Source organism: Aphelocoma coerulescens, chromosome 6 (assembly GCF_041296385.1).
Source record: "Aphelocoma coerulescens isolate FSJ_1873_10779 chromosome 6, UR_Acoe_1.0, whole genome shotgun sequence".
In the NCBI taxonomy this organism is placed as follows: domain Eukaryota; kingdom Metazoa; phylum Chordata; class Aves; order Passeriformes; family Corvidae; genus Aphelocoma; species Aphelocoma coerulescens.
The window spans coordinates 15,964,798-15,991,178 of record NC_091020.1 but is presented as its reverse complement, the minus strand read 5'-3'; the positions used below and the strand labels follow the sequence as shown (position 1 = coordinate 15,991,178).

Genomic DNA, 26,381 nt, shown 5'->3' with positions numbered 1-26,381 from the left:
CCTACTTAAACATTAGATGAGCCAAAAGAGTGCATTCACAGGAATATTTCCTGCTCTCCTGATAACAGTGCAATCATGACCATCCAGAATTGTTATTAATAATTTCCTATTAGCCACATAGCAGATAAGCAAAGTACTTCTGATAGCCACTAGTATTATATGAGAGCTCTTTCTGAAAACACCCAAAATCATAACAAGCCAACTTCACTGGTGTCTCAAAGAAAATAGGCAGAGAACACACGCTTTATTAAAATTAATAAAATACAGATAGTGGCCACGACAAATTTTAGATCTCTCATGCAATGCTCTGCATCTTGGCATTTCTGCTATCAGGGATGAAGCCATGCAGGCAGGTGTTCTGCCTGTCACCCCCAAACTTTGCTGTGTGAAGCTGATGTTCTCAACTCCTGCCTTGCATTGCCCAGGACAGCCATGACCCCTTGGCTCAGACACAGGCTCTGTTCCAAAGGGCGGCTGTCCCCTGCAGGATTTCACCAGAGTGCAGCCGCTCCCTGCTCCAATCAGGCCTCTGGCAGAGGGAACCCAAACGAGGCTCCCTCCATTCCTCACTGTGGGGGGGAAGGGAGGAAGTAGCGGAGTCCTCCTCTGATTTTTGCAGTACCTGTGAGTGCTGAGAATCTGGCCCTCATCCCACCGTTTATTTTTTTAAGGGATTGCTTGCATACAGATAAATCTCACAGCTAAATAGATGAATAACAGAATGCAAATATGTCTCTAGTACAGACCAGAGAGACGTACAGAATAAATATATCCCCTGGCAAGGAAAAAAATGCTATTACTACTCCATTTCCAAATTGAGATGGATTATGGAGAAATGCTTTTCTTAAAACTACAGGAAAAGCTATAGGAAGAGGTGGCAGTAAAAGAAGAAAACATGAAGAGGTAAATAATAGTGAAAGATTTAACTGTGAAAACCAGAATGATAAATGAAAAGGTGGAGTGCCCAGGGTTTTGGGGAGCATTCTATCAGGCAGACATGCATGGGCACTCACCTAAATCTCTAATAGTGCAGAGACTGGAAATAATAAACGGTAACTTGCAGCTCAAAGGCTCAAACTTTCTAGCAGGAACTCACTTCAGCTGATAGTCTGTTTGAGGGATTTTTGAGTGTTTGTTGGTGAGTTTTTTTCTTTTGGCAAGGTAGGAGGAGAGCAGGTTAAAGGCATAAGTCCAAGCGTATTGTTGTTTGACCTCTTAGGAAGCTCAGCAACTGTCCTCTCAGACAGCCCCAGGACACCTCCAAGGAAAAGCTGCTTAGTAACTGAGAAAGTCCCAAAGCATAACTCTTACTACAAGGTCTCTTTTCCCCCTACTCCACCTTCCCCATACCATCCCCTCTCTGCACCAGAAGCAGTGCCCCAGCAATAGAAATCACAGGGCAGCAAATTTAAACAGCTGGCCATGCATAGGAGCCTCCCACTTGGAAACCACTGAGTATCCATAGGGCAGCAATCATGGCCAAAACACTGGAGAGTCCCCAGCATTTTAACTATTCTTTGCACATCACATCCTTTCTGTCCCAATTGCAAAGGCAGTCTGGATGCCTGCAGCCAAATGAAAACAAGGAAATCTGCTGTTTACAGCAAAACAGCCCACGTTTTTTTCTTGTTCACTAAGGAAGCAATTCAAATCTCTTGTTAAGGGAAAGGTGATAGGAAAACATTCCAAATGGCAGCAGGGGGGAAAAACTGAAGGCTTTGTTATCAAGACTAGTATCTTAGAATGAGAAATGAGTGAACCTGAAGTTGTGGCTGATACCATCAAGACAACAAATCCAGTATTAAGTTTGCACCCCGTTTCCCACATAGGTTCGTTGTGAGCGTTGTGGGATTCTCCAGCTGGGCTGCACACAAAAGCACAGCATCCTTCTTTCTGTCTTTGCACCACTTCACACCTCGATTGTAACCATCATTTAAGGGCACACTGGAGCCCTTTTCTTACACACATCCATCAAAATCACTCCCACAACTCAGAAGTATTAGGAGGACAGACCACTTGTCAAAGGAAATAAAACTCAACTGGGTCAAAAGAAATTCTTCTAATTCACAGGAGATTTCTATACCATTTTCTCCCCATTTAAAATACGGACATGTCCAAAACTGTGGTTTATGCTGACAAAAGCCAATGGATAGAACTTAAAATAAAAAGAACTCAGGTGCAAGTGTATTTTGGAGAAGAAGTCTGAAGTAGGAAAAACCTGAAAAAGCAATAATTCTGATAGATGCTGAGGACAGCATTTCCCCACTGCTATAAATTCCCTCAAAGAAATTAACTCTGAAGCTGTTCAGCAGATGATACAAAGGCAGAAATCAGAAACAGAATTTGGCTCTGGCTGTTGGGCTACTACCAACCTCTCTTAAAATATGTATTTTTATTATTCTAGACTTAAGTGCATGCAGTTCTTCAGAGCAATGGGCTGCTATGAGCTGGGACACAATGACCAACCAGAAGTGCTCAGTTCCAGCTATGAACAAAAGATATTCAAGAACTACTTTTGTACAGTTGGGTTAAAAATATCTAAGAAAGAGTACAGATCAACGGGTTAAAAATATCTAAGAAAGAGTACAGATCAACTGGTGACAAATCCAGAGAAGAGGCACATACTTAGACTGCCATAACAAAGAAAATTTAAGAGAAGAGGAACACCAAACAACACAGTGGACAAAATCCACACACAGAGCAGACTTCTGCTCTGTACACTGAACAAGTCACAACACTACCTTTGTAGAAGAACACAAGAATGCTAGAAAAGAGTTTTCAAAACTATGAATGACAATTTTGATCAAATTTTGCATCATTATTGCTTTGGGAGTCTTAAGACAGAAAAGGTCATGTTCAACACTTTTCTGAACTTATATCTTCACTGAACAAACCTGCAGGAAGATTCTAGATTTCCCAGCTCTGTCACGGCTCTAAACATTTGATGGGTAGCAGGAAGCATGGGAAAAACATGAATTTTTCACAAGACAGTCTCTGTAGTGGATGAACTACATGACTTCAAATTCAAATTCACAGACTGACTAAACTGAAGTTTTCAACTAAGCAGAAGACCAAAAGAGCTGTTCCAGTAAGCAAGAGTTGATATTCAATACACTGTCAGTTTAACTCTGGTCTTAGCAATTGCACAAGTTCCAGTGGCACAATCAGCAAAGCTTCTGCAAATGAAGGATCAGGGCTGTGAGTGTTCTTATAGAAATCTGCCTCTTTCCAGAAAAACAGGGATTAAGGGAGAAGACAGCTGTATCATTCTCTTCTACATGTTCACAAATACATCCATGTCTAATGTCACAAGATTTATATATAAGTGAATCACTGTAACACTAAGTTGTTCTAGAAGTGGGATTTCCCACAGAGCCATGACTCCTGCCAACTTCCACAAGCACTTTATCTCCTTATGGACAGTAGGGTTTTAATGATGTTGTCTTCTGCCTCTAACACACCCATATCCTCAGTAATGGGTGCATTTTTGAAAAGAACAGCTCACTGATTGATCTCTGTCCAATTCTGCTCTGTTTGATGATCACGGCTGGCAAATGGCTCTCTGGGCCAGAATACAAAGTTCTCTAGAAGTTGCCAGAAGAAAAAAAGAACAAATCAAAATTTAGGGAAAGAAGGCCTTCCTCTACTGAAGTCTGACCAGCTATAATGACACATTCCATACCATGCATACCATGAGTCAGAAATCAGAAGAAAATTGCCTCAAGTCAACTTTCTTTTGTCCAGACAAAAAAACCCATATTGCAACACCAAGCTTTTAGAATGATTACTCCACTGTGATTACCTTGGCCATAATGTGCATCTAAAGACAAGCCAAACACCCAACTACAGAGCCAAAGCCTGTAATTAGGGCTGAGATTTGATGAATGCATGTTAGGTTAACCCAGAAATCAGTCATTCCACAAAAAGCAACAGCAAATGGAAATATCCCTATTGCTTTGTATCTAGAGAAATCTTTATTTTATCAGAGTAGCAGTGTTATGGTCAGTGGGTTGCAGTCCAGAATCAACTGTCCTGCAGTAAAAGCATAAGAACCAAAAATTCAACAGCAGGCTTGCTTTATATCCTGTGTACAGGCAAGAGAGAAAAGCAGCCTGCCTCACAAAGTCCTAACTTTAGGTCTTCTGCCCCAGACTTGCTACAGGCTCAGGTCCCTGTAGGAGAACAGGATTTGCTGCAACACAGTTTGCAACAAAACCAGTAATAACAAAACTTGAAATGGAAAGCAAATGCAAAATCTGCAGAATTCTTTATGGTTTGTGCAGTGTAACTCACATAGCTCACACTGAGGCAACACACCAAGTACTCACCCAGAAGAGTTTACAACATGGAATGCCAGTAACTAGGTGATTACTAACTGCTAATACACATTTCGAGGAAAAAAATACCACTATGTTAGAACAACATGTTTCCCTTCTATGACAACATAACAAGTCCAAGGAACATGGAAGCAGCAATGCATGTAGCATCTGGACTTCAGCAAGCCTTCTGACAGCATCTTACATGCTCTTTCCACAAGCAATTAAGAAAAAATGTGTATTCAAAACTAGCTGACAACAGTGTATACAACTCATTGAAAAACTACTCAAAATTGATCACTGTCAAACAGGAATGATGTATCAAGTGATATCTTCAAGAGTTTGACTGTAGTCCAACAGTATTCAACAGTGTTATTAATTATCTACATGATGCAATATATGGCATTGTTATTAAAGGCCACATTACTGTGGGAGCTGTAACCCTTTTACACTATCAGCAGATAAATCAAAATGGTTTTGACAAATCTGGAGGGGGGAACCCACAGACAGGATTTCTTTCTGTCTTTTTAAATAAAGACAAAGGTAATACACACTTCAATAGGAATCCTCATCTATACAAGATGGAAAAATTATTTGCTTGCCAGAAGTAGTGCAGAAAGTATTCTGGAGCAATAATGTGTCAGAAAACAAATATACATCAACAATAAAATGAAAAGCTTCAAAGGTTGATGTACAAAACAAACATCTTTGGTGGGACAGGTGAAGCAATTCTTTCCCCTCTGGACAGCGCTGACATGACCTCAGTCAGAATCTTATGTCCAGTTTTGGGCATCACATTTGTAGAAAGATATGAAGCAACTGGAGAGAGTCCAGAGAAAGAGGAGGGGGGAAAGAAAAAAAAAAAAGTCTGGAGGTCTAGAAAACATGACATATGAGAAAAGATTGAAAGAACTGGGTTTGTTTAGTCTGAAGAAAAAGACTAAAAAGAGACATGATAACAGTCTTCAAATATGTAAAAGATTGTTACAAGAAAGAAAAACTACTTGCCACAGATACTGCAGATAGAATTAGAAACAACAAGCTAAGAGAAAAGCAAATTATGTTTTTAATGTTTAACTGACAGAAAAATGAAACATTTGAAAGACTGCCACCAGGGGCTGTGAAAGAATTAAAGGTTTTTAAGTACAAACATGCCTGGAACCAGCCAGGTATAAAAGATTTTCACAGGACTGCTGAATGAACCATATAACTTCTTGAGGTCTTATTCAACACACTTTGATTCTGTGTTGTAGGCATAAAAATTAATACCCTTATTTTTATTTGTAAGGACTCATTGAATTTACAATGACTAGTTCCTTTTCTTAAAAGAAAAACTGTTCTTTCTAGGAAGACAAGAAATTCTCTGTAAAAAATGCAAGGACCCCTGACATTCCCCAAAACTGTCTTTTCCAAACCACAACAGAACAGGAGACAAGCCCTCCCACTCGTTACAACTGTAGAATTGAACGGGGAATGTAATACATTTCTCTCTTCCATGCTGTTTACTTATAAGAGTGGTTTCCCTTTTGTGTATAAGATTTACTCTGTGAGAGGTCTGGAAAGAAAAGATGTAAGGAATTATAAAAAGGAGAGATGATGGAAGAGAAGTTAAGGTCAAAATGTAAAGTGACATAACCTACTCTACTAAGTATAGCAAGTCTTAGAGCGCAAATGAAGTGCCATAACCAGAGTTTCAGTCATTTTGATTACTGCCAAGCAATAAATTTACTGGCTAATATATTAATCGGTGCAAATTACTGCAGAAGGTGGCCCCTGCTCCTCTCCTCAAGCCATACCTACACCACAACTACACTCACATGCAAGAAAGCTCTTTCTGATTAAAAGATGCTGCTAAAGAGCTTTGCATTATGTGAGGTCCTGAGCTTGCAGAAATTGCTTGTTTGTCACATATGGACTAGAGTACAAATGCCAGTCCATGGGGTATGCTCTAAGGCCTTTCCTCTTCCAGGCCTTCACAGGACAGGAGTAAGTGATTACAAAGCCAGAAGTCAGGAGACCAGAGAGATGCCCTTAAAGTATTATCTCCACTGACTGAGTTATGCAAAAGTAAGACAAGGTAATACATCACAGTCTTTCCAGCCATGGATATTTAACTGTGGTTTGGTTAAAAGTGCCAGTTTAGAATTTTTTAATGTTTTCTTAAATAAATTAGCTCAAATCAGATTGTAGCTAGGATCTTAGAGGCTTTATTTATATAAAAAGCTAAAAAGGGGATTATTAATGGTCCAAGCTTCCATGGTGCTTTGGAACTAGATAAAAATCCATGCCCTCTCTCTACATTTCAGTAAATAAGGTAGGTTTTTTTATGTTGTTCCTGATTTTGGTTCTTTCTGTATTTCTAGACAAACTATTCCCTTCACTCCAGTAGTCCTTTTTTTTTCCTTAAATATGGGCAATTGGTTTTGGTCTCTTGTTTTTAAAGTAAGTGACCACTGCAATGAGAAGAGCTGAAGCATTAGCTCACCCTCCTTCAATTTTGGGCACATCTCTGAATACAGCATTTAAACTGACATGTCACTAAGGGCCAAGGAGAACAAACAGAAGATGGATGTGGGGAAAACAAACACAACACCTCACCCCTATTACAGAATATCAGACAAGCAGACAAGAGTCATGCATCACCTAAGGAGCAGGAACAGCTCTGCAGGGGTGAGCAGGTGGGAACACGGCACTCTTAGTTGAACATCTGGGTCAGGATGCTAAGGAATGGGACAGGGCTGGATGCAGAATTTGTCAGAGAGATAAACTGTTGAGGTGATTTCAACAGGCAACTTCAATGAGCTGTTGTGAACATTCAGAATACATCTGTTCTCTTACAGTGTGCTAGCTGAGACACATTGCTACTCCTGTCTCACCCCCATCCCTCTGAGCCCAAGGAAGTTTACCAATATTTGGATGCTTTAGAAGTCGGCAAATTCGAGCTTCACGTTCCAGTTTCTGGTGATCTGAAAGAAAATAAGAAACAAGGTGTTAAGCATCACAACTCTGAATTAAGGTCTTGTTCATATTCAACAGGGAGAGGAACACAGTGACCCAGCAGACATCCCAAAGGCTGGGAACTGCTGGAACACAACTGTCTCCCAAAACTTCACAGGCATTTCAGGCGAGGGCTATGCAGCTGAGGCTGCACAAGGACTGCTGCTCCCACTACAGAGCCAGCACTAAACTGGTATTGCATCCTTTGATTCAAAGTGAGTAGCTGCAGAATAAAAGGCACAGCTCTTCCATCAGCTTCCCAAATATGCAAAGCCACTTCCAGTGAGATCCCTTCTGAGAGTTACCCCTTCTCCAAGGCTGGAGAGTTGGAGGGAAAGTCTCAGAAGAAATAACACACATGAAGTGGGAAAAGGAACCGCTTCCACTCCAAAAGAAACACTGTGAAAGATGGGCAGAGTAGGACAGAGAAATATACAGTTCCTGCTAGTGCACAGCCATCACACGAAGTAGGGAACTCTGCCAGCTTCAGTGAACCGTAAAGGTAACCATACTTCAGTACCCATGGACAGACTTGCTGGTGAAATGCTGATCACGCACTTAGAAATCTCCAGGCAAGAAGTTCTGCCCAAATGCTAAGTATGCTTATTCCAGCCCAAAGGCAACATCAGTTCATGCACGACATTCATCTGGATTAAAGAAAAATATCAAGGAGAGTAAAAAATGGTTTCTCTTCCCATGTGCGAGTTCAAAGAAAGGAGAATGAGTTGGAGCAACTCTGCCTTTCTCAGTCAAGAAGCAGGGGGCTTTTTAGCCACTGAGACTTTTCACTACAGCAATGGTTGACTCCTGAATTTACACTACAACACCCCCATCTTCTCCTGTGAAATGCTCACACTGGACAAGCACAGATTGGCTGAAAGGAATTGAGGGAGACAAAATCTTATAGGCAGCCCTGGCAGCTGCTGAAGTCTAGACTTTTGTGGATGCAGATGCCTAGAACAAGACAAGTAAGAACTTCCAGTGCTTGGACTTCCCGTTCCCATCAAAAGAACATAGCAAGAGGAATTAGCAGTCCCTGCCTACTCTTGACATTTCCTCTCTAGCAGATCTTCAGCACAGGTGTAGACTCTGTACCCCTGACAAACAGACCTCCACAGGAGTAAGGAGGACCCTTGGTTGGTTGGATTACTCAGCAGATCACTGGTAGGAATGCAGCACCCTTTGATTCATAGGAACTCCACTAGAGACCCACTTCAACAAAGCTGCACTGCACTAGTCTGGCCTGAAAACTGCCTGTTCAGCTCCTTGGCCTCTGCATCATCTTCCCTTCTCTCTGAAAAGGAGGCTTTGGGCAACTGTTCTCTTCCCCATGAGCAGAAGACAGAGACTGAGTCAAATCACAGCACAGAACACTTTCCCAGGCTGGGAATAGAAGCTCAGGGCATTGCACGATTCCACAGCTGAACTATTGAAAATGTCCCAATTAATACTTTATAGGCTGAGATGTGCTTACATCCTCATCTGCTACTGTTCAGGGATGGGGGAAGGTAAATTACTCCTTTCATCTCTCCTTCCTTTTCAGTCCTGGAAATTATTGTTGTTGTTGCATATATTTTAGAGTTCTATGCCAGAACCACTCTCCAATAAAATACCAGGCAGCAAGAAAGCCTGGAGAGCTTCCATGCTCCTGAGGCCTTGGTGCAGTGCAAGCACTTTCTCACCTGCATTGGTAGAGAGAGGTGGGGGTGTCTTGGCTTCCCTTTTAGCAGCACGTCTCACAAATGAAGTTTTGCAAAACACAGTTGCAAGGTAACAAACAGTGCTGCACACTTTGCACTCAGGACAGATTCTCACAGCAGGACAACAGTTTAAGATAAACTATCCACAGCCTGCTCGCATGCTTGGGTCTTGCAAATTCCCCACTTTCCCTCCCAGCTCTACTTGGAACTCCTGCAGAAGGGGATCCTTCATCCACCCAGATCACATTGCCCTTGTGCACAGCTATACTTGCTGAGAATCTGTTCCCAAGTACAAGGACACAGAGAAGCAGACAGCAAAAACAGCTGAGCAAAGGGGGAAGAAGAGTCAAGAACTCACCACGTGCTACTCAGCCACCAAGTCCTGACAGTCAGAACAGACAGCTGACACGAGCAAGGCTCAAACAAAATGACATAACCATCAAAATGCCATGGGAGATGTAAATCAAGAGCAATTGCTCCCCTGAAATCCTACACCATCGTGCAGAGGGAGGGGAGCTGGCAGGGCAGCTAGTGTTCATGGGCAGCAGCCACACCAGAACTTGTGACAAGAGGTCACCACCCCACACCCCATCCCTCTAGCACCACACAGCCTGGCTGGAGACCAGAGGAGGAGTACAGCACTCCGGTCACAAGGTACAGGAAACTATTTCTGGTTGGGGGGAAGGCATACCACACTCTTCTGTCTCCAGGACAACAAAACAGGCCAACTCAAGCACAACTCACAGAGAAAAAGCACACTCCAGCCCCAGGAGCACCAGCCCGCAGTAGTCAGCCACCACAACTTAGAGCAGTGAAAGGTCAGGCTGGGCAGGTTTCCTGCCGCAAGTCCTAGAGGATCACAGCTCCCATTCCTGCAGGATCACCCGTCCTGTTCCAGGCAGCACCAGGACACAGCCTAACCAGTGACTTGATAAATGCTCCCCCACCCCATCCCTAAAGGTCTTCATCATCTGGTGGTCTTTGGCATGGTGTAGACATTTAACTCTCATCAAATCAGCACCAGAGTCAATTTGGTACTTGTGGGGAACAACCTGGTACCTAAATGCATAACGAATATAAACAGAATCTCAATTTTCTACCTTACTCTGGTCTAACAAAGGTTATTCCCAGTAGGAGACAAAACATCTAAAACTTTTTGAGTCCAGAAGAGCAGTGAATGAGTTGGCTTTAATGCCTCTCTCATACAAGGTCTCTCTGAACTTTAAAATGCAAAGTAGTCTTAACTATATTAAAATAACAATTAAAAGATCCCTTACTTACCAAGAGCTTGCAAAGAAATAATTTCTCCCCCCCTGCCCTAAAGATAAAACTTATTTCTTCAAGTCATTTGTGCATTCTTAATGCACAGTGGAAGAACACCTCAGAGCTAACAGGAACACAACAACACATCTGACCTACCTTACAGCATTCTAGGCCTGGGACATTGGGCCTATTTCCCACCTTTCACAAAACCGTGAAATTCAAGCAGTAATTTCCATAACTTGCCTAAAACAACAAAGTATATCCTTTAGAAAACATAAGGGTTCAAAAGCAAGACTTCAAGTGATAAATAAAGTCATACACCCACAGAAATTACTCCAAATGTTAGTTATCCTTCCTGTTAAAGTTTGGCACTGCTGTTCCAAGTCTGAATTCATCTACCTCCTGCTTCCAAATATTGGATTTCATTAAGCTCTTTTCCTGCTATGTTACAGAGCTGTCTAGCCCTGAACAATAGCTGATGCTTAAAACTTAAGTACAGGATATTACAAACACTCATCTAATATTCATTTACTGTTTTCCAGCCAAAAAAAAAAAATCTTGCTGTTTGGAAAATTATTCTATCTGCAGTCTGAAGCAATGAGTATCTACAAAGACAGGAAAGTGCACTCTATGTATCTCTTTTGCAGCTAAATTTAAAACGTAAATGCTTAAGAAGATGGTGCTTAAAAACAAGAGAAAACTTACTTGTGTTTGGTACACAAACTAAGGTGTGAGTATCTATTTATCAGTCCTTTATATGATACGATTTTTGTATCTCTGTTTAGGATGTAAACCTACATTTAACCCAAGTATCTTTAACATTACTGCTCTGTAAATATGGCCCTGTCACTCTAGTGACGTTACAGCTGGGTTTCTTTAGAACATACCTGATGAAAAAATGCCTTTTAAGAGAACTGGGATTTCTTTGGGATGGGTTTTGATTTGGCCAGGGATTAACTTAAATAGAAAACAAGAATGACTGTGTTAGCATCATTTGTAACAGTCAAGGACCTACAAAAATGAAACTGCTCCATTTTATACAAACATGCAGTCCGCTAACTGGGGCAGGACTCTTCATGCACAATGGATGGACAGAAATGGCTGTGCACAATTGGTAAACCCACTGCTGTAAGAAACTAACTGAGAAGGTTAAAATGACAATCCTGCCTGAGTACAGAAGACAGCAGTCCCAAACTATTACAGTTTGTCCTGATTGTCCACAATACATCAAACTTCAGCAGATACTCAGGATAACTTGATGCTAAAGAAAGGTCTACCCAACAGAAATAAAACCCAAAATGCAGACAGCTTTACTTCACAAACACCTGGCCATCTCCAGCAGAGTGTGGAATATGACTGGTTTTATACTGATGCACACTTCTTACTCTTTGCTAAGAAAATAATTTTATTGTCTGGCCAGTTCAGTCTGATATCCTAACGATGTAGTGGCAGAGATGGATGAATAACATGATACCAAATTTCTGGGATCCATTTTTCCCCAGGGAAATAGTTCCCAGTTTTCTACTCTAGCCACTACATGCGTGGCTGCTTTGCAGGAGGTTTTTCCTCACCAGGTCTTTCTCCTCCAAGGGTACCCAAGACCTGGAGAACATTTTCAGACACAGGGTACAGGATACCTACACATCCCAGTAGTCTAGAGCTGCCAAGTGAGAACATTTACATAACAACAACAACAAAAAGATGAAGCAAAAGGTCACTGTGCTTAATCAGCTTGTTAGGAAGCTGTTTGAGGAAAAGGGGCTGCCAGGGAAGTGCAGGGAGACCTGTCTGCATGGAGCTATGCTTGTGAGAGGCAAAGCCTGAAGAATGACACAAACCCAAAAAGGAGATGAGTCCCAAGCAGGTGGGGTGAGGGCCAAACCCGAGCCAGAGAGCAGGAGGAGCTGATTAGGTGTCAGGTGCCAACACTGCCACTCTGCACTGGCAGCACAGCACAAGATCCTCCTGACTTCAGACAGAGCTGTGATGCCCTGACTGACTCCTGCTCCCAAGAGATGCACAGGAGGGTTCTGTTTCAGCCATGGGGAGCTGCCATGTGAACACACTCTCCAGCCACAGCTTTGCCGCAAGCTCCACGAAGGATCAATGGCCAGGGAGGTTGAAAGAGAAGTGCCCTTTGTGAATCCCATCCCCTCCACCTGCCCAAGGAACACTGACATTTATTGCTCTAGGAACAAATGTGAGCAAAACCACCCCTATTTCAGGTCATTCCCTCTTCTGGCAAGAGGAAGTAGACTAATTGAAATACTGAACAAAAAAATTATTGACATAAATCAAACCAAGACTTATCAGTGAAAATGATTAATTTCACACCTACCAGAAAACAAGGTGTAAAAACTTAATTCTAACATACTTTCTTCAACAAGCATTAGAAACACAGCACTGTTTCAAAATGTTTCCCTGTGCAAAGGACTACATCTACTGCAACATTTACTGGCTCACTTTACCAAACTGCAGCTATACTGAGGTCCTGTGGCTAAAGCTCACGCTATTTAGTACACCTGCCTTAAGAAAGGAAAAAGAAAAAGGAGGGGGGGATAACTTTTAGCAGCCAAAATTTTAGCCACTTCAGTGAAAAGGGAGATTCTTTCCTAAAGCAGTAAAAAGAAGCATCAAGAAAACTAACACTTAGATGTGAATCAGCTCTGTGATAAGAATCTGTGTCATGAAGAAAAAAACAGTGTTCCTCCCTTTACAAACACATAATCTTCCCATTCTCAACTGAAATATACAATCTGGCTGTTCAATACTACAGTCCATCTGTCTTCATCCTGCACTAGGACCATGCTCTGCCCTTGCCATTAAAGGAGGCTTGCAACCATCATTCCTGTGGGAACACATCCTAGATTACATTTCTGAGAATGGGAAGAGTCCGGAAGAAGAATCAAACTCAAAGCAATAAATTCAGTTTGATTGCTGTCATCATGCCAATTCCGGGAGATAGTCAATTGGTGCCAGCTGCTAAGATACCATTTGAGCTGCTTCAAGACAGAAATCGAATTTACATCAAATACATTTTGTAGTGCGAGACTAGTCTGAGCCTTCAGGTTCCTTCATGCTTTTCTTTGCTTGTTTAAATTTAAACTTCCTCTCTGAAACATTCCCAGCAAAAGAGAGTTAGCTCCCTCATCCTGCACCTCAAGCCACAGACTTTTCCCCATATTCTCTTATTTTTTCCAGCAAGACTGTACTATAGAACAACTGAGATGTCTCAGCATTCTCACAGCATTTGCCATACCACACCACCACCTTAAACAGGGATACCAGCAAGTCTCAGGCTGACACCACTTCCCTATCTGTAGTATTAGTAGAAACAAATATAAAAACCATCCTAGGCCTTAGGAATGACCAGAGGCCCCCATAGATTCAGTATATCCTTTCTGACAAGGGCTAAGAGCAGATGCCTAAGGAAATATGTAAAGAAAATAAGCATGTAATGACACTTCCCAAACACTCCTCCCTCCCTCCTTCGACATTTCCATTTCAGTGTTTCTACACTGCCATTTCAAAGACCAGCTACAATTATTAAATCTGTAGCAGCATACTACTGCCATTGCAGGCGACATTTCTGAAAGCCTGAGACTGTTTTTCAGCCTCTCAGTGCAGAATGACTCCAGTGCCACGATGTCCCAAGTGTGAGGGCAGAGCGGCTCCCACACCCAAACAGCACCTCCAGCATCTCTGCTGTGCAAGAGTCACAAAGTCACCGAGGCTAAGAAATGTCTGGAGCCAGCACGTGAAGATGAAAGAGCAAAGCTCCACTTTTCTCAGCCACTGAGAGCTAGAGAAACAAGAGAGTGGCAAAATCCTCATCACTTGTCTTCAGCTGGAGACAGAAGGAGGAGATTCAAGTGCCAACATGACACAATAAACAAATACAAGATTTCTTTCAAGAAATGCCGGCAAACATATTTTCTGACAAAGCCTTTCCTCCAGTAAAACCACTAATATTAACACCTTGTAACAGCCTTTTCCCACACTCTTGCAACTTCCCAGAAACAAACAACTCCACGTGTAAAAGTATAATATTACCCCTAAGAGTACATATACACACACAGATCTTAAAGACAACATTAAGTCCACACAGTTGGTCACAAGCTCTGTTTACACACACTAGTATCTGTGAACCCCTTGGTATTACTGTACTGGAAAACCAAAACAAAAAAATTAAAAGGAACAACCTACATAAACTTAGCACAGTTTCCACTTTTCTGTTCAAGTAACACAGAAATTAGACTATGGACACCATGGTTTAAGTAATTCTATTTGTATCTCAAATGAGCACCCTGAAGAGTGGGCCAAGGCAATTTATTCTCTTTTCCTGCATTTCATTACCTTGTACTTACCTTGCAAAGATAATCTAACTGAAGGCAGATATTAATATGGATACAACAGTGGCAAAAGGAAAAAAGCTATTAAAAATACCTAAAAGAGAGGAATCTTTTAAAAAAAGTCATAGTATGCACCTTTGACATTGCAGTTTCTACACTTGGCGTCACTCAAAGCTGCCTTTTCTAATCACGTGTATATTTTTCAGTTTATCAGCAAACAACTTTTCCAAAATTTCTCTTTGGATTATCCAGCAGGTGGACCTGGTAAGGGAAAGAGAATTCCTATCCACTTGTTTTCAACAGGAACACATACCCTGAGTATTACCTACTGTACACCTTATAAAGCAAAACAGCAGCACACCGATGTGCACATTAACAGGAAGTGGGGAGCTTGCGCTCTCACAGCCACCGGCAACCTTCCAGGAACTTCAAGAGTCAAAGGAGGTCAAATCAGTGAATCAGCACAGGCTCGCTGCTATAGGTGAGAGTGATCCCCGTAGAAATTAACAATGTGAGCAGACCAAGTGTGTTCAAGCCTAACATGCCATTCTTTGCCTACAAAGGCACAGATAAAGCCATATTGTGCATTTTCACTATCTCAGAGAGAATGGCCACCATTTGCTTAGGTTCTTGCCTGCAGAAGATCCTACCGTTTGGCCAAAGCCAGCACTGCAAAGCAACATGAAATATAAATGCATATGCATTCAGGAAGGGGAAGAAGCAAGCACCCCAGCCATCCGCTGCAGATGTAGTCCTTGGCTTTGAACTTGAGATAAACTCAGAATCTGGGCAAGGGAACTCCTTCTGAACTTGCTGCAGCACTCAGAGCAGCATTTTGTAAACCCTTTCATGAGACATCCCTCCCACAACATACACTGCCCCCTCCCCATGAGACACAGGCTCCTGCAGCCCCTGCTCTTCAGGCTCTTTTAAAAGCTTTACTGTTCCCAGTCTTACTCAGCAAAATGCAATGAGCCAAGTAGAGCCCAGTGGATTCAGCCGGAAGCCTCGGTGTCAATGCAGCCACCGACAAATGAGCCAGCACCGTGACTGCCTGAGGAGAGTGGAGGATACCTGCCTACAGAACAACTGACAGAGGCCAAAGCACCACGCAGGCCCCAGTCAGAGTCTTCAATAAGCTCTGACATGACACACATACCATCTCATGTGAGACACCTGTTTGTGGTCCACATTTCTCAGGGCATACCAACCCCTCTTGCTGGCAAGATAAACATCTATCCATTTCCCCAGTCATCGTTCCCATGCTGCTAGTGGGATATACAAGGCCTGTGCCAACTCTGCTTTATTATTATCTGCTTTTCCCATCAACTATTTACTTTAGTTGCTAAAAACCAATGAAGAATTTCAAAGAGCCTCTGACCTGAATTTCATTCCCTGTCTTTTTCCCTGCTAACCATCAGTTTATTTCATGCTACCATGATGGAGGCAAATCACAGACAGAACAAACCTTCCAGGTTTGGTGGTGGAATGCGTGGGAAGGAAATGTTTCACCTCAGAGGTTGCCTGCAAAGCTATATGCTAGATTAACACCTACAGCCACAAAGCTGGTACCTACAGTCTGCTGCAATAATTAAGAATTCTACAAACTGACCATTAAAACTACCCATCATCCACCAACTCCACCTGTTCCATTGGCTACTGCAAACAGTGCCATTTCTTGCTTTACAAACTTCTTCCTTGCTCAAGGTGGAATGGAGCACAAGGAAAACCAGTACTGCAGTGGGAGGTACAGGCAACCATTCCTGCAGCAGCACACTGTAGCACCCCTCTGAAGCAATACATCCTCCAGCTGACACGAACAAAAATGCAGACACCTTCCTCCTAATCTGAAGCAATGGAGATCACCAACCCCCAATGCTGTCAGGCTGACAGAAGCACAGCAAAGGACAGGAATTCTTTTATCTGCTGTGGCCAGGAAGCATTAGTGCACCCATCACAGCCCTGACACAGGAAGAAATGTGGTGCAATTGCACACCCTCTAAGAATGGTGCAATTGCCCTGCTGGCCAGCCTGGCATACTGGGGGCATTGGCTTGAAGGTCCCCACTAAGTGTGTGGTGAGCATAACAGCTTATTTTAGGTCTTCTTGGGCATATTGGCTTAGCGTAATTTAAAAAGTTTTGGAAAGCCTACATCCCAGTGAAACGAAGAACTGTGGGGTACAAACACAACTAGCAAAATGAATGAAGTTTTCAAAACAGACAGCTGAGCTCCCCAGCTGTGAATGGTCAAACAACTTCCCCTTTCTTGCACCAAAACAGAGCAAAAATTACTCCAACTCTGTCCCAGTAATTTCTGTGTACCTTGCAAGGCTTTCAGTTCAGAGTACTTGGGTAGCCCAACTCGCAAAGCACAGCCCCCTATACCACGTGCAACAGAGCCCTCCCCTTCCTTGTCCCTGCCCCACATGCAGCACCCCCACCTCCCTCCCCCGGTAAGGCTGTGGTTCAGCACATTCTCCTCCATTTTGCCTCCTGCAGCTTGCACCTTCCTCTGCAGTCCCATATCCCCCTGGTTTCAGCAACTCAGCAGGGAGACATCCCCCCGCCCTTTGACCGCAGCCCCAGCTGCACAGAGAGCAGCCCCAGTCCAGCTCTCCCATCCCATCTGCAAGGGCACCATTTTTTTTTAAACTGCATTTTACAAGTAAATCACGTGCTCAGCTGCTAGTTTGGGTGCAGAGCCAAGAAACACTCTGGTGTATGGGGGAAGGGAGCTGATGTATTCTTTGTTTCATGTGACCAGCTTACCAGAAACTTCACTGAGACCAAGAGCAGATCCTCTACCCACAGCCCTCCTTCACCACAGCCCCTTCCCCCAGACACTCTCACGGCAGAGAGGCAGAGCAGAGTGTAACAGGAGAAACAGGAGAAACTGGCAACTCACATGCCTAAAGGCCAACCATCAAGTCCAAAAAGAGGTGGGACACCAGCTTTGCACTCCAGCGGATCCACTGAAGGCATACATTCAAGGAGCTGGTCTCTTCTACACAGGCTATGGCCCCTCACAGAGAAAGGGAGAAGTTGTGGGTTAGGAGATGCTGAGGCAAGAGGCCACAGGAGCAATGCTAACTTGCACACACACAACACAATTCTTTTTTTTTGTTAGAAAGTTGAGGGGGAATGTTTCAGATACAAGAGGCTGGCTGTAGGATACACACTTAAATAAAGAGCATCCAAATGTGCTCTCACAGAGATCAGGAGGGGACGAGTGATTTTTTAAAAAAACATGCAGTAAATTTTAAATGGGTTCCATATGCTTTCTGCTATGAGATGGGCAGCAAAACACACATGCCAGCAACTCTTAGCTCACACAGAGCTGTACAATAATGTATTTCCCTAGCTGCCCTTTGGAGATCACTCTTGAATTGCCCTGTACCTTCCCAGCACCAGCAGAGATTTGGGAAAAATAGAAATTCTGGCAAATTTCTAGAAGACAGATAATTAAATAGTGGAAAAAATACATTAGAAAACAAACAAAATATCCTCATAAATGAACAACTACTTCCATAGTATCTTTTTTTGGAGAATCTCTACGTGTCTAACAAATATTTACTATAAGGCCAGAAAACCCTTGAAGCAAAAGGTTTCTTTCCCTACCTTTAAAGAACTGGAGAAGAAAAATAGAGGTACTGAAACCAGAGAACATGCCAGTGACAAGTCTGTGAACAAACTCAGATCTTTGGAACCTGGGCCTTTCACTACCCTGTTTTTCATCCCTCTGCAGAAAGAGAAATGGAGATAGAAACAATGCCGTTCAGATCGAATGGATTTTGAACACTCAAAGCAAAACTAACAGGGGCAGAATTAGTATTGCTGTGATACCTCATCATGTCTCACTCGGGGGAGCATGAAATCCAACTTCAATTGGATGCTAGGACCTAAGGAATTCTTATTTAAGGTCTGGTGTTCAGAATTGGGAAAAATATTTTTCTTTAAAAAAAAGCCCACAACATTTAGTCTCTTTGGGAACTGCCACCCAACAAAGACTACATTGCACTTGACTAGAGCACAGCCTGAAAATAGCTTCCTTCACATGAAAGCTCCAGATTTGGACAATCTGGTGAGCACAACAACTTTAAAGTAGTCACCCCGTTCCATTACCATGCTTGCTTTTGGATTTCCAAGGAATGAGGCACCTGACTTGCACCTTTTTCCCAAAAAGCTGCTGTTATGCTACAGTTTTGATTTATTCTCTGGCTAAGTTAATTTCTTGTTTTGATGAATGTTTAATGCTCCTGGCTAGATCAGTTTAAGATCTTGTTTGCCTGGAGGCATTTAATGCTGCTACATTACTGTAATACTAATTTTAAGGTCATCTACAGCTCCCCCCCACCAAGTCTTTTGCTATTATTTGGATCTAAATTATGTGGTACATTTTGGCATTGAATTCCACAGCACCATAATCAAGTCAACAGACACTTACCAAATCTCAAGAGATGGTCAGATTTGCTGATTAACAGACAACACACCCAGAACATTCTCACTGATGAAGTCCACCCCATATACTGAGCCACAAACAAAGACTGAAGGTGTGGAATTGAAACCATAGCTCTCATGTTATCTCAGAGCACACAGTTCTGTAAATTGCTGCCTATCCCAGGCAAAAAAATGAGGGGAAAGGGAGGTGTGTCAGAAGGAGACATAAAGTGCAGTGAAACAGTTATTAAAGCACTAACATTGATGGCTACAAAAGAACTTTTCTCAGTTGAGATTCAGTTTTAATGAGGTGGCGGTTAAGATGTTGAGCCAACGTGTCTGAAGACTAAACCCTCCTTTGTCTACAGAACACATAAATGAGAAGAGTGGCAGAAAAAGCTTCTCCACACTACCCACCAGGCAGCCTCAGCTTTGACCTAAAAGGAACACTTCTGCCCTACAAATGTTATTTCTACAAAGAGGTTGAATTTCAAATCCAAAAATGACAGCAGAACATGGTCTCCTACGGCCAGTGCCTGAGAAGCCTTCACAGTCCAACATGAGCTCCATGGAGCACAAAGATGGGCTCTAGACTGCAGCACTCCCTGGTATAAGAAGCTTCCAAACAGGCACCATTCACAGCAGACAGCACAGTAAAAAAATGTGGGTTTATGCTTACTTTTTTTGCTATCTCTACCTGGACAGCTGGTCTAGCAAAATGAGACTTGGGACCTTGCTTATCCTATGACTAAAACTGCTATCTTCATTTCAAGGGGAATTCTAGCAAAGGTGATCCTTGCCCCTTCCTAAGCCTCTCTCCTTTTCTTCAGTTCTTCTGTCAAGCAGTGTATCCAAATACTGCAGTCCTTCAGCACAGCAGGCAGAGGACAACTACAGGTGTATACTCTGAAGATACTGCTGCAGTCCCAGCACAGAAATACATAGCTCATAAGCTCACAGACAGCTGAGGAACATGGGAAAAAGCAGTATGGCCTATTACCTAAAATAAGTAACTAACTAGTCACCTGAGCTGTAGGACTGGTCTCTGTAGCAAAAAGAGATTCCTGGGTCCCGTGACCCAGCAGAGAAGGGGAGCAGTGGCAGAGCAGGTAGCACCATTCCAGACTTAGGGACAGCAAGCTGCTTATATCTAACACAGCCAGGATCTGAAGTGACAGCAGCCAGCGGGCAGGAAGGCCTAGAAAGCGTGTCCTCCAGGCCCTGGGAAATACAAGCATAAAATGTGCTTCTAAAAGAAAAAACATTAACTTATAGACAGGAACAGAGACAGGAGACAAAGATGACTAAAGAAGTGTCCAGAGGGAAGCCAAAGCCACAAGTACAGAGCATCGGAAGGACAGAGCACCCACCAAAAGGGGCAGCAGGAGGAGAATGGGATCATGTGAGATGAGAAAGCCCAGCTCAGAGATGAGACCTGTTGGCCTTGGGGACAGGGAGCAAAGGGCAGCACTGTGGCTGCCCAGGGCAGGCTGCTCTCCCTCATGGGCCATAACCCTCAGCAGCCTTACTGACCACGTCACCCACAGTTCAACAGAGAGTAAGTCTGGCAACTTCTGATTAGTTTAGCAACTGTTATCATCACAAACTAATCAGTTTTTCATGTTACAATTATTTAAACACTTTCGCATTCTTCACACTGTACCCATACTCACTCCTCTACCACACACTGAAACGTGTTTCTCTGTTCAGCTGGAGCAAAGCCATAAGACCCTCCAGTCCTCACAGCCAAGGAGGTGCCCAGAGAGGGCACTCAGCCTAACCACAGCAGCCACCATGCAAAACAGTGCTGGTGGCAGAGCAGCTTAGGAAGCTTCTCCCTCCAGCCCATTTGCTTGTTCTCACCTCCTTAGCCAAGTTCAGTGCCAGATCAGCTGTTTGGGTGACAGCCCTATCAGCAGGGAAGGGGAAGGAGAAGAGAGCAGCAAAGGCAAATTGAAGTCTTCTCTGAAGTCAGTTAGCTTTGAAGGCAGTTGATAAAATTAACAACCCTAACAGAAACTGCCCTCTGCAAACAGCAACCAAATAAAGCTGCTAGTTCCCAAATGGCTGATGACCAAGCCACAGCTGAGACGGGGCGGGGGGGTGGGGGGGAGAGGGGGAAAGCGCACATGAATCCCTGAGTGAGTCACTCACTCCCTGCATCCCTGCTGGCCTAGATAAATGCTGCTGCCAGTCGTGCAAACCAATTCTTAAGCCCACAGCATCCCTGCTGCTCATCTCCTGGTGGGCACAAAGCCTGCACTGAACAACGCCATCTCTGTGCAAGTGGGCAAGTAGGAGAGGTAGTCACAATCACCATTAGGGCTCAGAGGCTCCCATTTGGCTATCATCGACTTGTATGTCTCCTCTTGCCCTTGCTCCTGTTTTCAGGAGTTGTCCCTCAAGGGCTGGGACCTCAGACAGGTGAGGATGTGTTATAAAGCTTGTCCTTTCAGACAAGGAAAACACTGAAAAAGATGTGAAAGCAAATAGATAATAAAATAAAAATAGTAATAAAGGCTTTGTGTAGGAAGCTACTCTGAGTCCCTGCACTGGCATTAGTTTGTTTACAGTGCTGGCTGCTCACTTGTACTATCTGAGCAACAAGTCCTGGTGGATCACGTCAGAACTACCTTACCTTGATGCAGAAGTTTAGGATGAAGGCAGAATTACCCAAAACACAAAATGCATCAGAATTAAGAGCAAATCAAGTCTATACCACATGTAACGTCTCCACTAGGATGCACCAAGGACAGGGAATTGGTCTAAAACAGACACTCCAGCTAGTTAGATCTCTGGAAGACAAAAGAAAGCCTCAAATGCTGTAATACTGAGGCACCACAGCTGCAAATCCTGCAGTCAAGTCATTCATTGTTTTAAGAATGAAGGAGTTTAAGTAAGTCCCTGTGCTCAATGCAATCCCTGTGGGAGAACTATTAAAGTTTTAACCATCCTCACCCATTGAGAATGTGACAGATTTCTTTACTCTGGTTTCCTATGTGTACAAATACACCAGAAGGAACAGGGTAAGAAAAGGAAAAGAATATTGAAGGAACAGAGCTTCAGTTAGCTGCATCTGCAACACTGGTGTATATGCTGGATGCTGAGGATTTCAGAAACAGAAGCTAGCTAGCTGATATTCATATCAAGAAGAAAAGGTCAGGCCACAAACTCCAAGCTTCAGGCTAATTATGCTATATTTTGCAATTTTCTAAATTTTACATTCTATGTCACACAGTTCTGAGAACTTCCCTCATGACTCTTGGTTGTGAAATTACAAAACACATGGAACCCTGGGCAAAACATGGTTGTTCTCGCAGTTAAAATTGACCAGTATTTCACTGGCCTCTCCTCCAAATCATTATCATAGGTATTTCAGAGAATCTAAAGAAATAAAAGAACAGCTTATCCTTCATCTAATCCATCTCTCCCTCTGGCCTGAAGACATATCTTACAGTGATTTTCCCACTCCCTACCACAAAAAAAACCCCAATCATTTTAGATTCACCTGTAAAACTTCCTGGCCAGTAACTTTTAATACATGATGGGAGGATTACAGTGTTGCCACACATGGTTGAAAGTAAGGAATACACACAGAAGAGAGAGCAGCACAAGACAGCAAGTAAGGTGCTGCACAGGGCACCTGCCTCAACCCAGAGCACGTTAACAGCAAATCCTACCAAGTACATGTACATGCAATAGCTTCATAAAGGGCCACTGATATAACTAAATATTGACAAAAGGTCAACGGATTAAACTACTTGTGCAGTCTTTATACAGCTCCCTAGACAGGTGGAATTGCTTGAAAGCTTTGATGTCAGGTTTCTGTAATGAAACTGCAGCCAAAAGAAGCATATCTGAGCTCCCCTACTGCATTACTAAAAAGTGAAGAGGAAAGATGTGATCATTTCTACAGCCTTCAGACCAATACAGCACACACTGAGAAACAGCAAGAGAATGAATGAAACAAGAGTGGTCAAGACATGAAGTGCTGCCTATTGTACCCTAAGTGGGCAAAGCAAACTGACTTACACTAGTCACAAGTACTCTGTACAGTCTCCAGCTGGGTACTCCAGCCCACCGATTCTTCTGAAGCACCAGTGGCAGTGCTGCTGCCCATTCCAAGAAAACATCTGGCTAGCAATGCCAATGTGCCAAAAAACAGGCTAACCCAAGATAATGATGTATTCATGAGGCTTCTAAAGTCTCCTGAAAATACAAAGATGTCCTGCCTTAAAAAGTTCTGTCTTCCACCCAGCTCTGACAAAGGTATCCTAAAACAGCAAATCCCTGCTTTAGAAGAAAATGGTCCAGGGACTAAATAAACTATGGAGAGCCAGAAGAAAAAATCTTCCCATATACTGAGCTCATGTAAAAATACAGCAATGGACAAATGAACCAGTGGACTTGGAGACTTGGGAAGACTTCTTTATTTCCTTCTATCGGTCAGCTTGGTCCATCCAATACCACTCTAATGTAATCTCTGCTTAACTTCCCTAAGCATCTGGCTCCTGAGCACAGAACATACGTCACGTGCCCCAGTGCTTATACATCTGTGATAGAGGCAGATTTATGTCAACTGGCTCAGGTCCTGCTTGTGCAATCAATCACCCTTTGTCATATTTAAGAGTGGCATTTCTTTAGCCTAACTCTGAAACCTAGGGCAAGAGACTACTCACTGAACTGTCAGGGAGACCAAGAACTCAGAGATACAAGGTCTGTGGGAGGAGGAAGTCACTAAGATTGTTGAACCTGTGTGGGACAGAGCATGGGTCTATGTTCTTTGGAGAAAGAAACATTTTTAGGATAAACAGCTTGCTGCTACCAGCAATTATGCTACATTTTAAATAGCAAATATGTTTGCATTTAGTGACCAGAGTTTGCATTAATGTGTGATTCCAGCACAGATTTCTTGCTTTTGAAGTCCAAGTTTCCCCTCTTATATTCCTTCCATCTCACCATAATTGTGGACTCCTTCCTTACTTCACATTTTAACCAATCAATTTGTGCTTATAAAGAAAACTATTTTTCATTCTGAAATATAAAAAACAAATTCAAAAAGCCTATAGAAGAAAATGCATACTTTGGCTCTTTATAGTAAAGTCAGCAAGTAACTTCATATAAATCTTAATTTACCAGGTACCCAAAAGACAGCTGAAGGTCACTGCTGGTGACCTCTGAACATCAGGCAGGACCGTAACACTTGGCTATCTCCACTTGTATGTACAGACTGGGTAATGAGATTCTGGAGAGCAGCCCTACAGAAAGACATTTGAGGGTCCTGGTCAATGGCAAGTTGAATATGAGCCAGCAGTGCTCTGGCAGCCTGGAGGGTCAACCCTGTCCTGGGGGGGCATCAGGGACAGCATCTCCAGCCAGGCAATGAGGGAATTGTCTTGCTCTGCTGTGCACTGCGGCAGCCTCACCTCGAGTCCTGAGGACAGTTTTGGGCACCACAATGTAAGAAACATAAAGAGCATCCAAAGAAGGACCATGAAGATGGCAAAGGACCTTGAGGGGAAGGCTTTTGAAGAATGGCTGAGGTCACTTGGTCTGTTCAGCCTAGAGAAGAGGAAACTGAGGAGAGACCTCATTGCAACTTACAACTTCCTCGTGAGAGGAAGAGGAGGGGCAGGTACCGATCTTTCCTCTCTGGTGACCAGTGACAGGATCTGAGGAAATGACCTGAAGCTGAGTCAGGGGAAGTTTATGCTGGATAGGAAAAGGTTCTGTACCCTTCAGCAGGTGGTTAGACCCAGGAACAGGTTCCCCAGGGAAGTGATCACAGCACCAGCCTGACAGAGTTCAAGGAGTGACTCTTGGGGATGGTCCTGGTCAGTGGCAGGAGTTGGACTTCAATGATCCTGGTGAGTCCCTTCCAGCTCAGGACATTTGGTGATTCTATGATTCACTTCTACAAGCACCCCAGAGACCTGTGAGTATGAGGGTAGGCAAGAGCAAGCAGCTACCCTGCCACAGGAGTAGCAACTAAGGTCAGCTATAAGCTGGATATAAAGAGAGGGTGGGGAAAGGCTGCAGTGAAGACTTGGTGTCATACCAGGACAGGCAGAGAGAGCGACCAAAGAGAACAGGTCATGATTTGGTGGGGGGAATGGCAGGATGGGAGTTGCAGAGCAAAAGAGAGAGAAAACGAGGCATGATCCTGCCTGACAAAGGAAAAAAAATCCTGGAAAATTCTCTTTTGTAGCATTGCGGTGACGTGTAAACTACTGCTCTAGCAACACAGAGCTGCCAGAGGAACGTTACACAGGCTGGTTTGCACAGAGAGGGAAGGAAGAAGATGCACTTGATGGCTTCCTCAAAAAAGGATGCATGGTCTTATCAAGAACTGCTCTCCTTTGCTCTCTCCAGAAGGTTCACAAGGCAGAGCTGGAAGGACAGTATTTGACAGCATTAAGACATCCTTTCTGGTCCTTGCTGCCTTGAAAATATAAATATATCTAAGGTGCAAAACAACTTGACCCAATTTACAAGCAGTTTTCTAGATTTCTTTTCAGAAAAGGTCAATGTGACAAGGTCAGATAGGATTTTATGGAATCTGCTCGCCAAATCCAAGACAGCACTCAAGAACATTACTGTTCCAAGTCTGTTACGGATCTGTCTCTGATGACGAATAACATTTGAGACTATGGAGACAATTCAGAGCAGGGTTCAGAGAACTTCTGTGTGCAATTTTTCTATTTGATATAGCATTTCCACCTAAAACAAAGCTTTCTATTGAATTACAAGTCCTTCTTTTAAATAATGCACTTACCACATGAGTCGTATCTCCCCAGACATCTCGGTGAATATTGGTTCTGGTTTTTTAGGGTAGCTTGTTAGCATACTGTGTGTATCTGTGAGGGCCAGACAGCATGGCACTAGCACAGTGAGCTTTCTCCAAAAGCTTTTAGCAAGCCCACAGGCTTCCTAACCTGCAGGCTGGCAGCTGTCTGTTAATAGAATGCCAGGAAAAAAATAGGATGCCCCTTCACAAGGATTAGGTGTGCAATCAGGAGCACGTGTCTGAGCCCAGTCCAAATGTACAGGACTAACTGCATGCTGTCACAGGTCTAACCAAACAAATTAAAGCAAGGGTTGATTCTCCTGCATTATAGACATGACACAGGTTCCAATATCAGAAATAAAGATCAGCATGTGGAACACCATATAGAAGTGGACCGTGACCCTCATAAAAAAATGAACACACAAATTAACATCTAGAATTAAGTTTCACATGAGCAAAAAGGGCAATAAGCTGCCTTTTGTAAAAGACCTGCATCAACCTGCTAAAGCACTGATAAGAGTAAAATAA

The 26,381-nt window shown here is 43.1% G+C and overlaps 1 protein-coding gene across 10 annotated transcripts in view; it reads right to left on the bottom strand.

Annotated features, from left to right (window-relative positions):
- Positions 1 to 26,381, bottom strand: part of CAMK2G (calcium/calmodulin dependent protein kinase II gamma) — a 120,002-nt gene that overhangs the window by 58,793 nt on the left and 34,828 nt on the right. For all 10 annotated transcript variants that reach the window (XM_069019355.1, XM_069019346.1, XM_069019345.1 and 7 more), the window contains exon 3: positions 7,223 to 7,282. In XM_069019355.1, the coding sequence (XP_068875456.1) occupies positions 7,223 to 7,282 (60 nt within the window). The remainder of the gene's footprint in view (positions 1 to 7,222; positions 7,283 to 26,381) is intronic.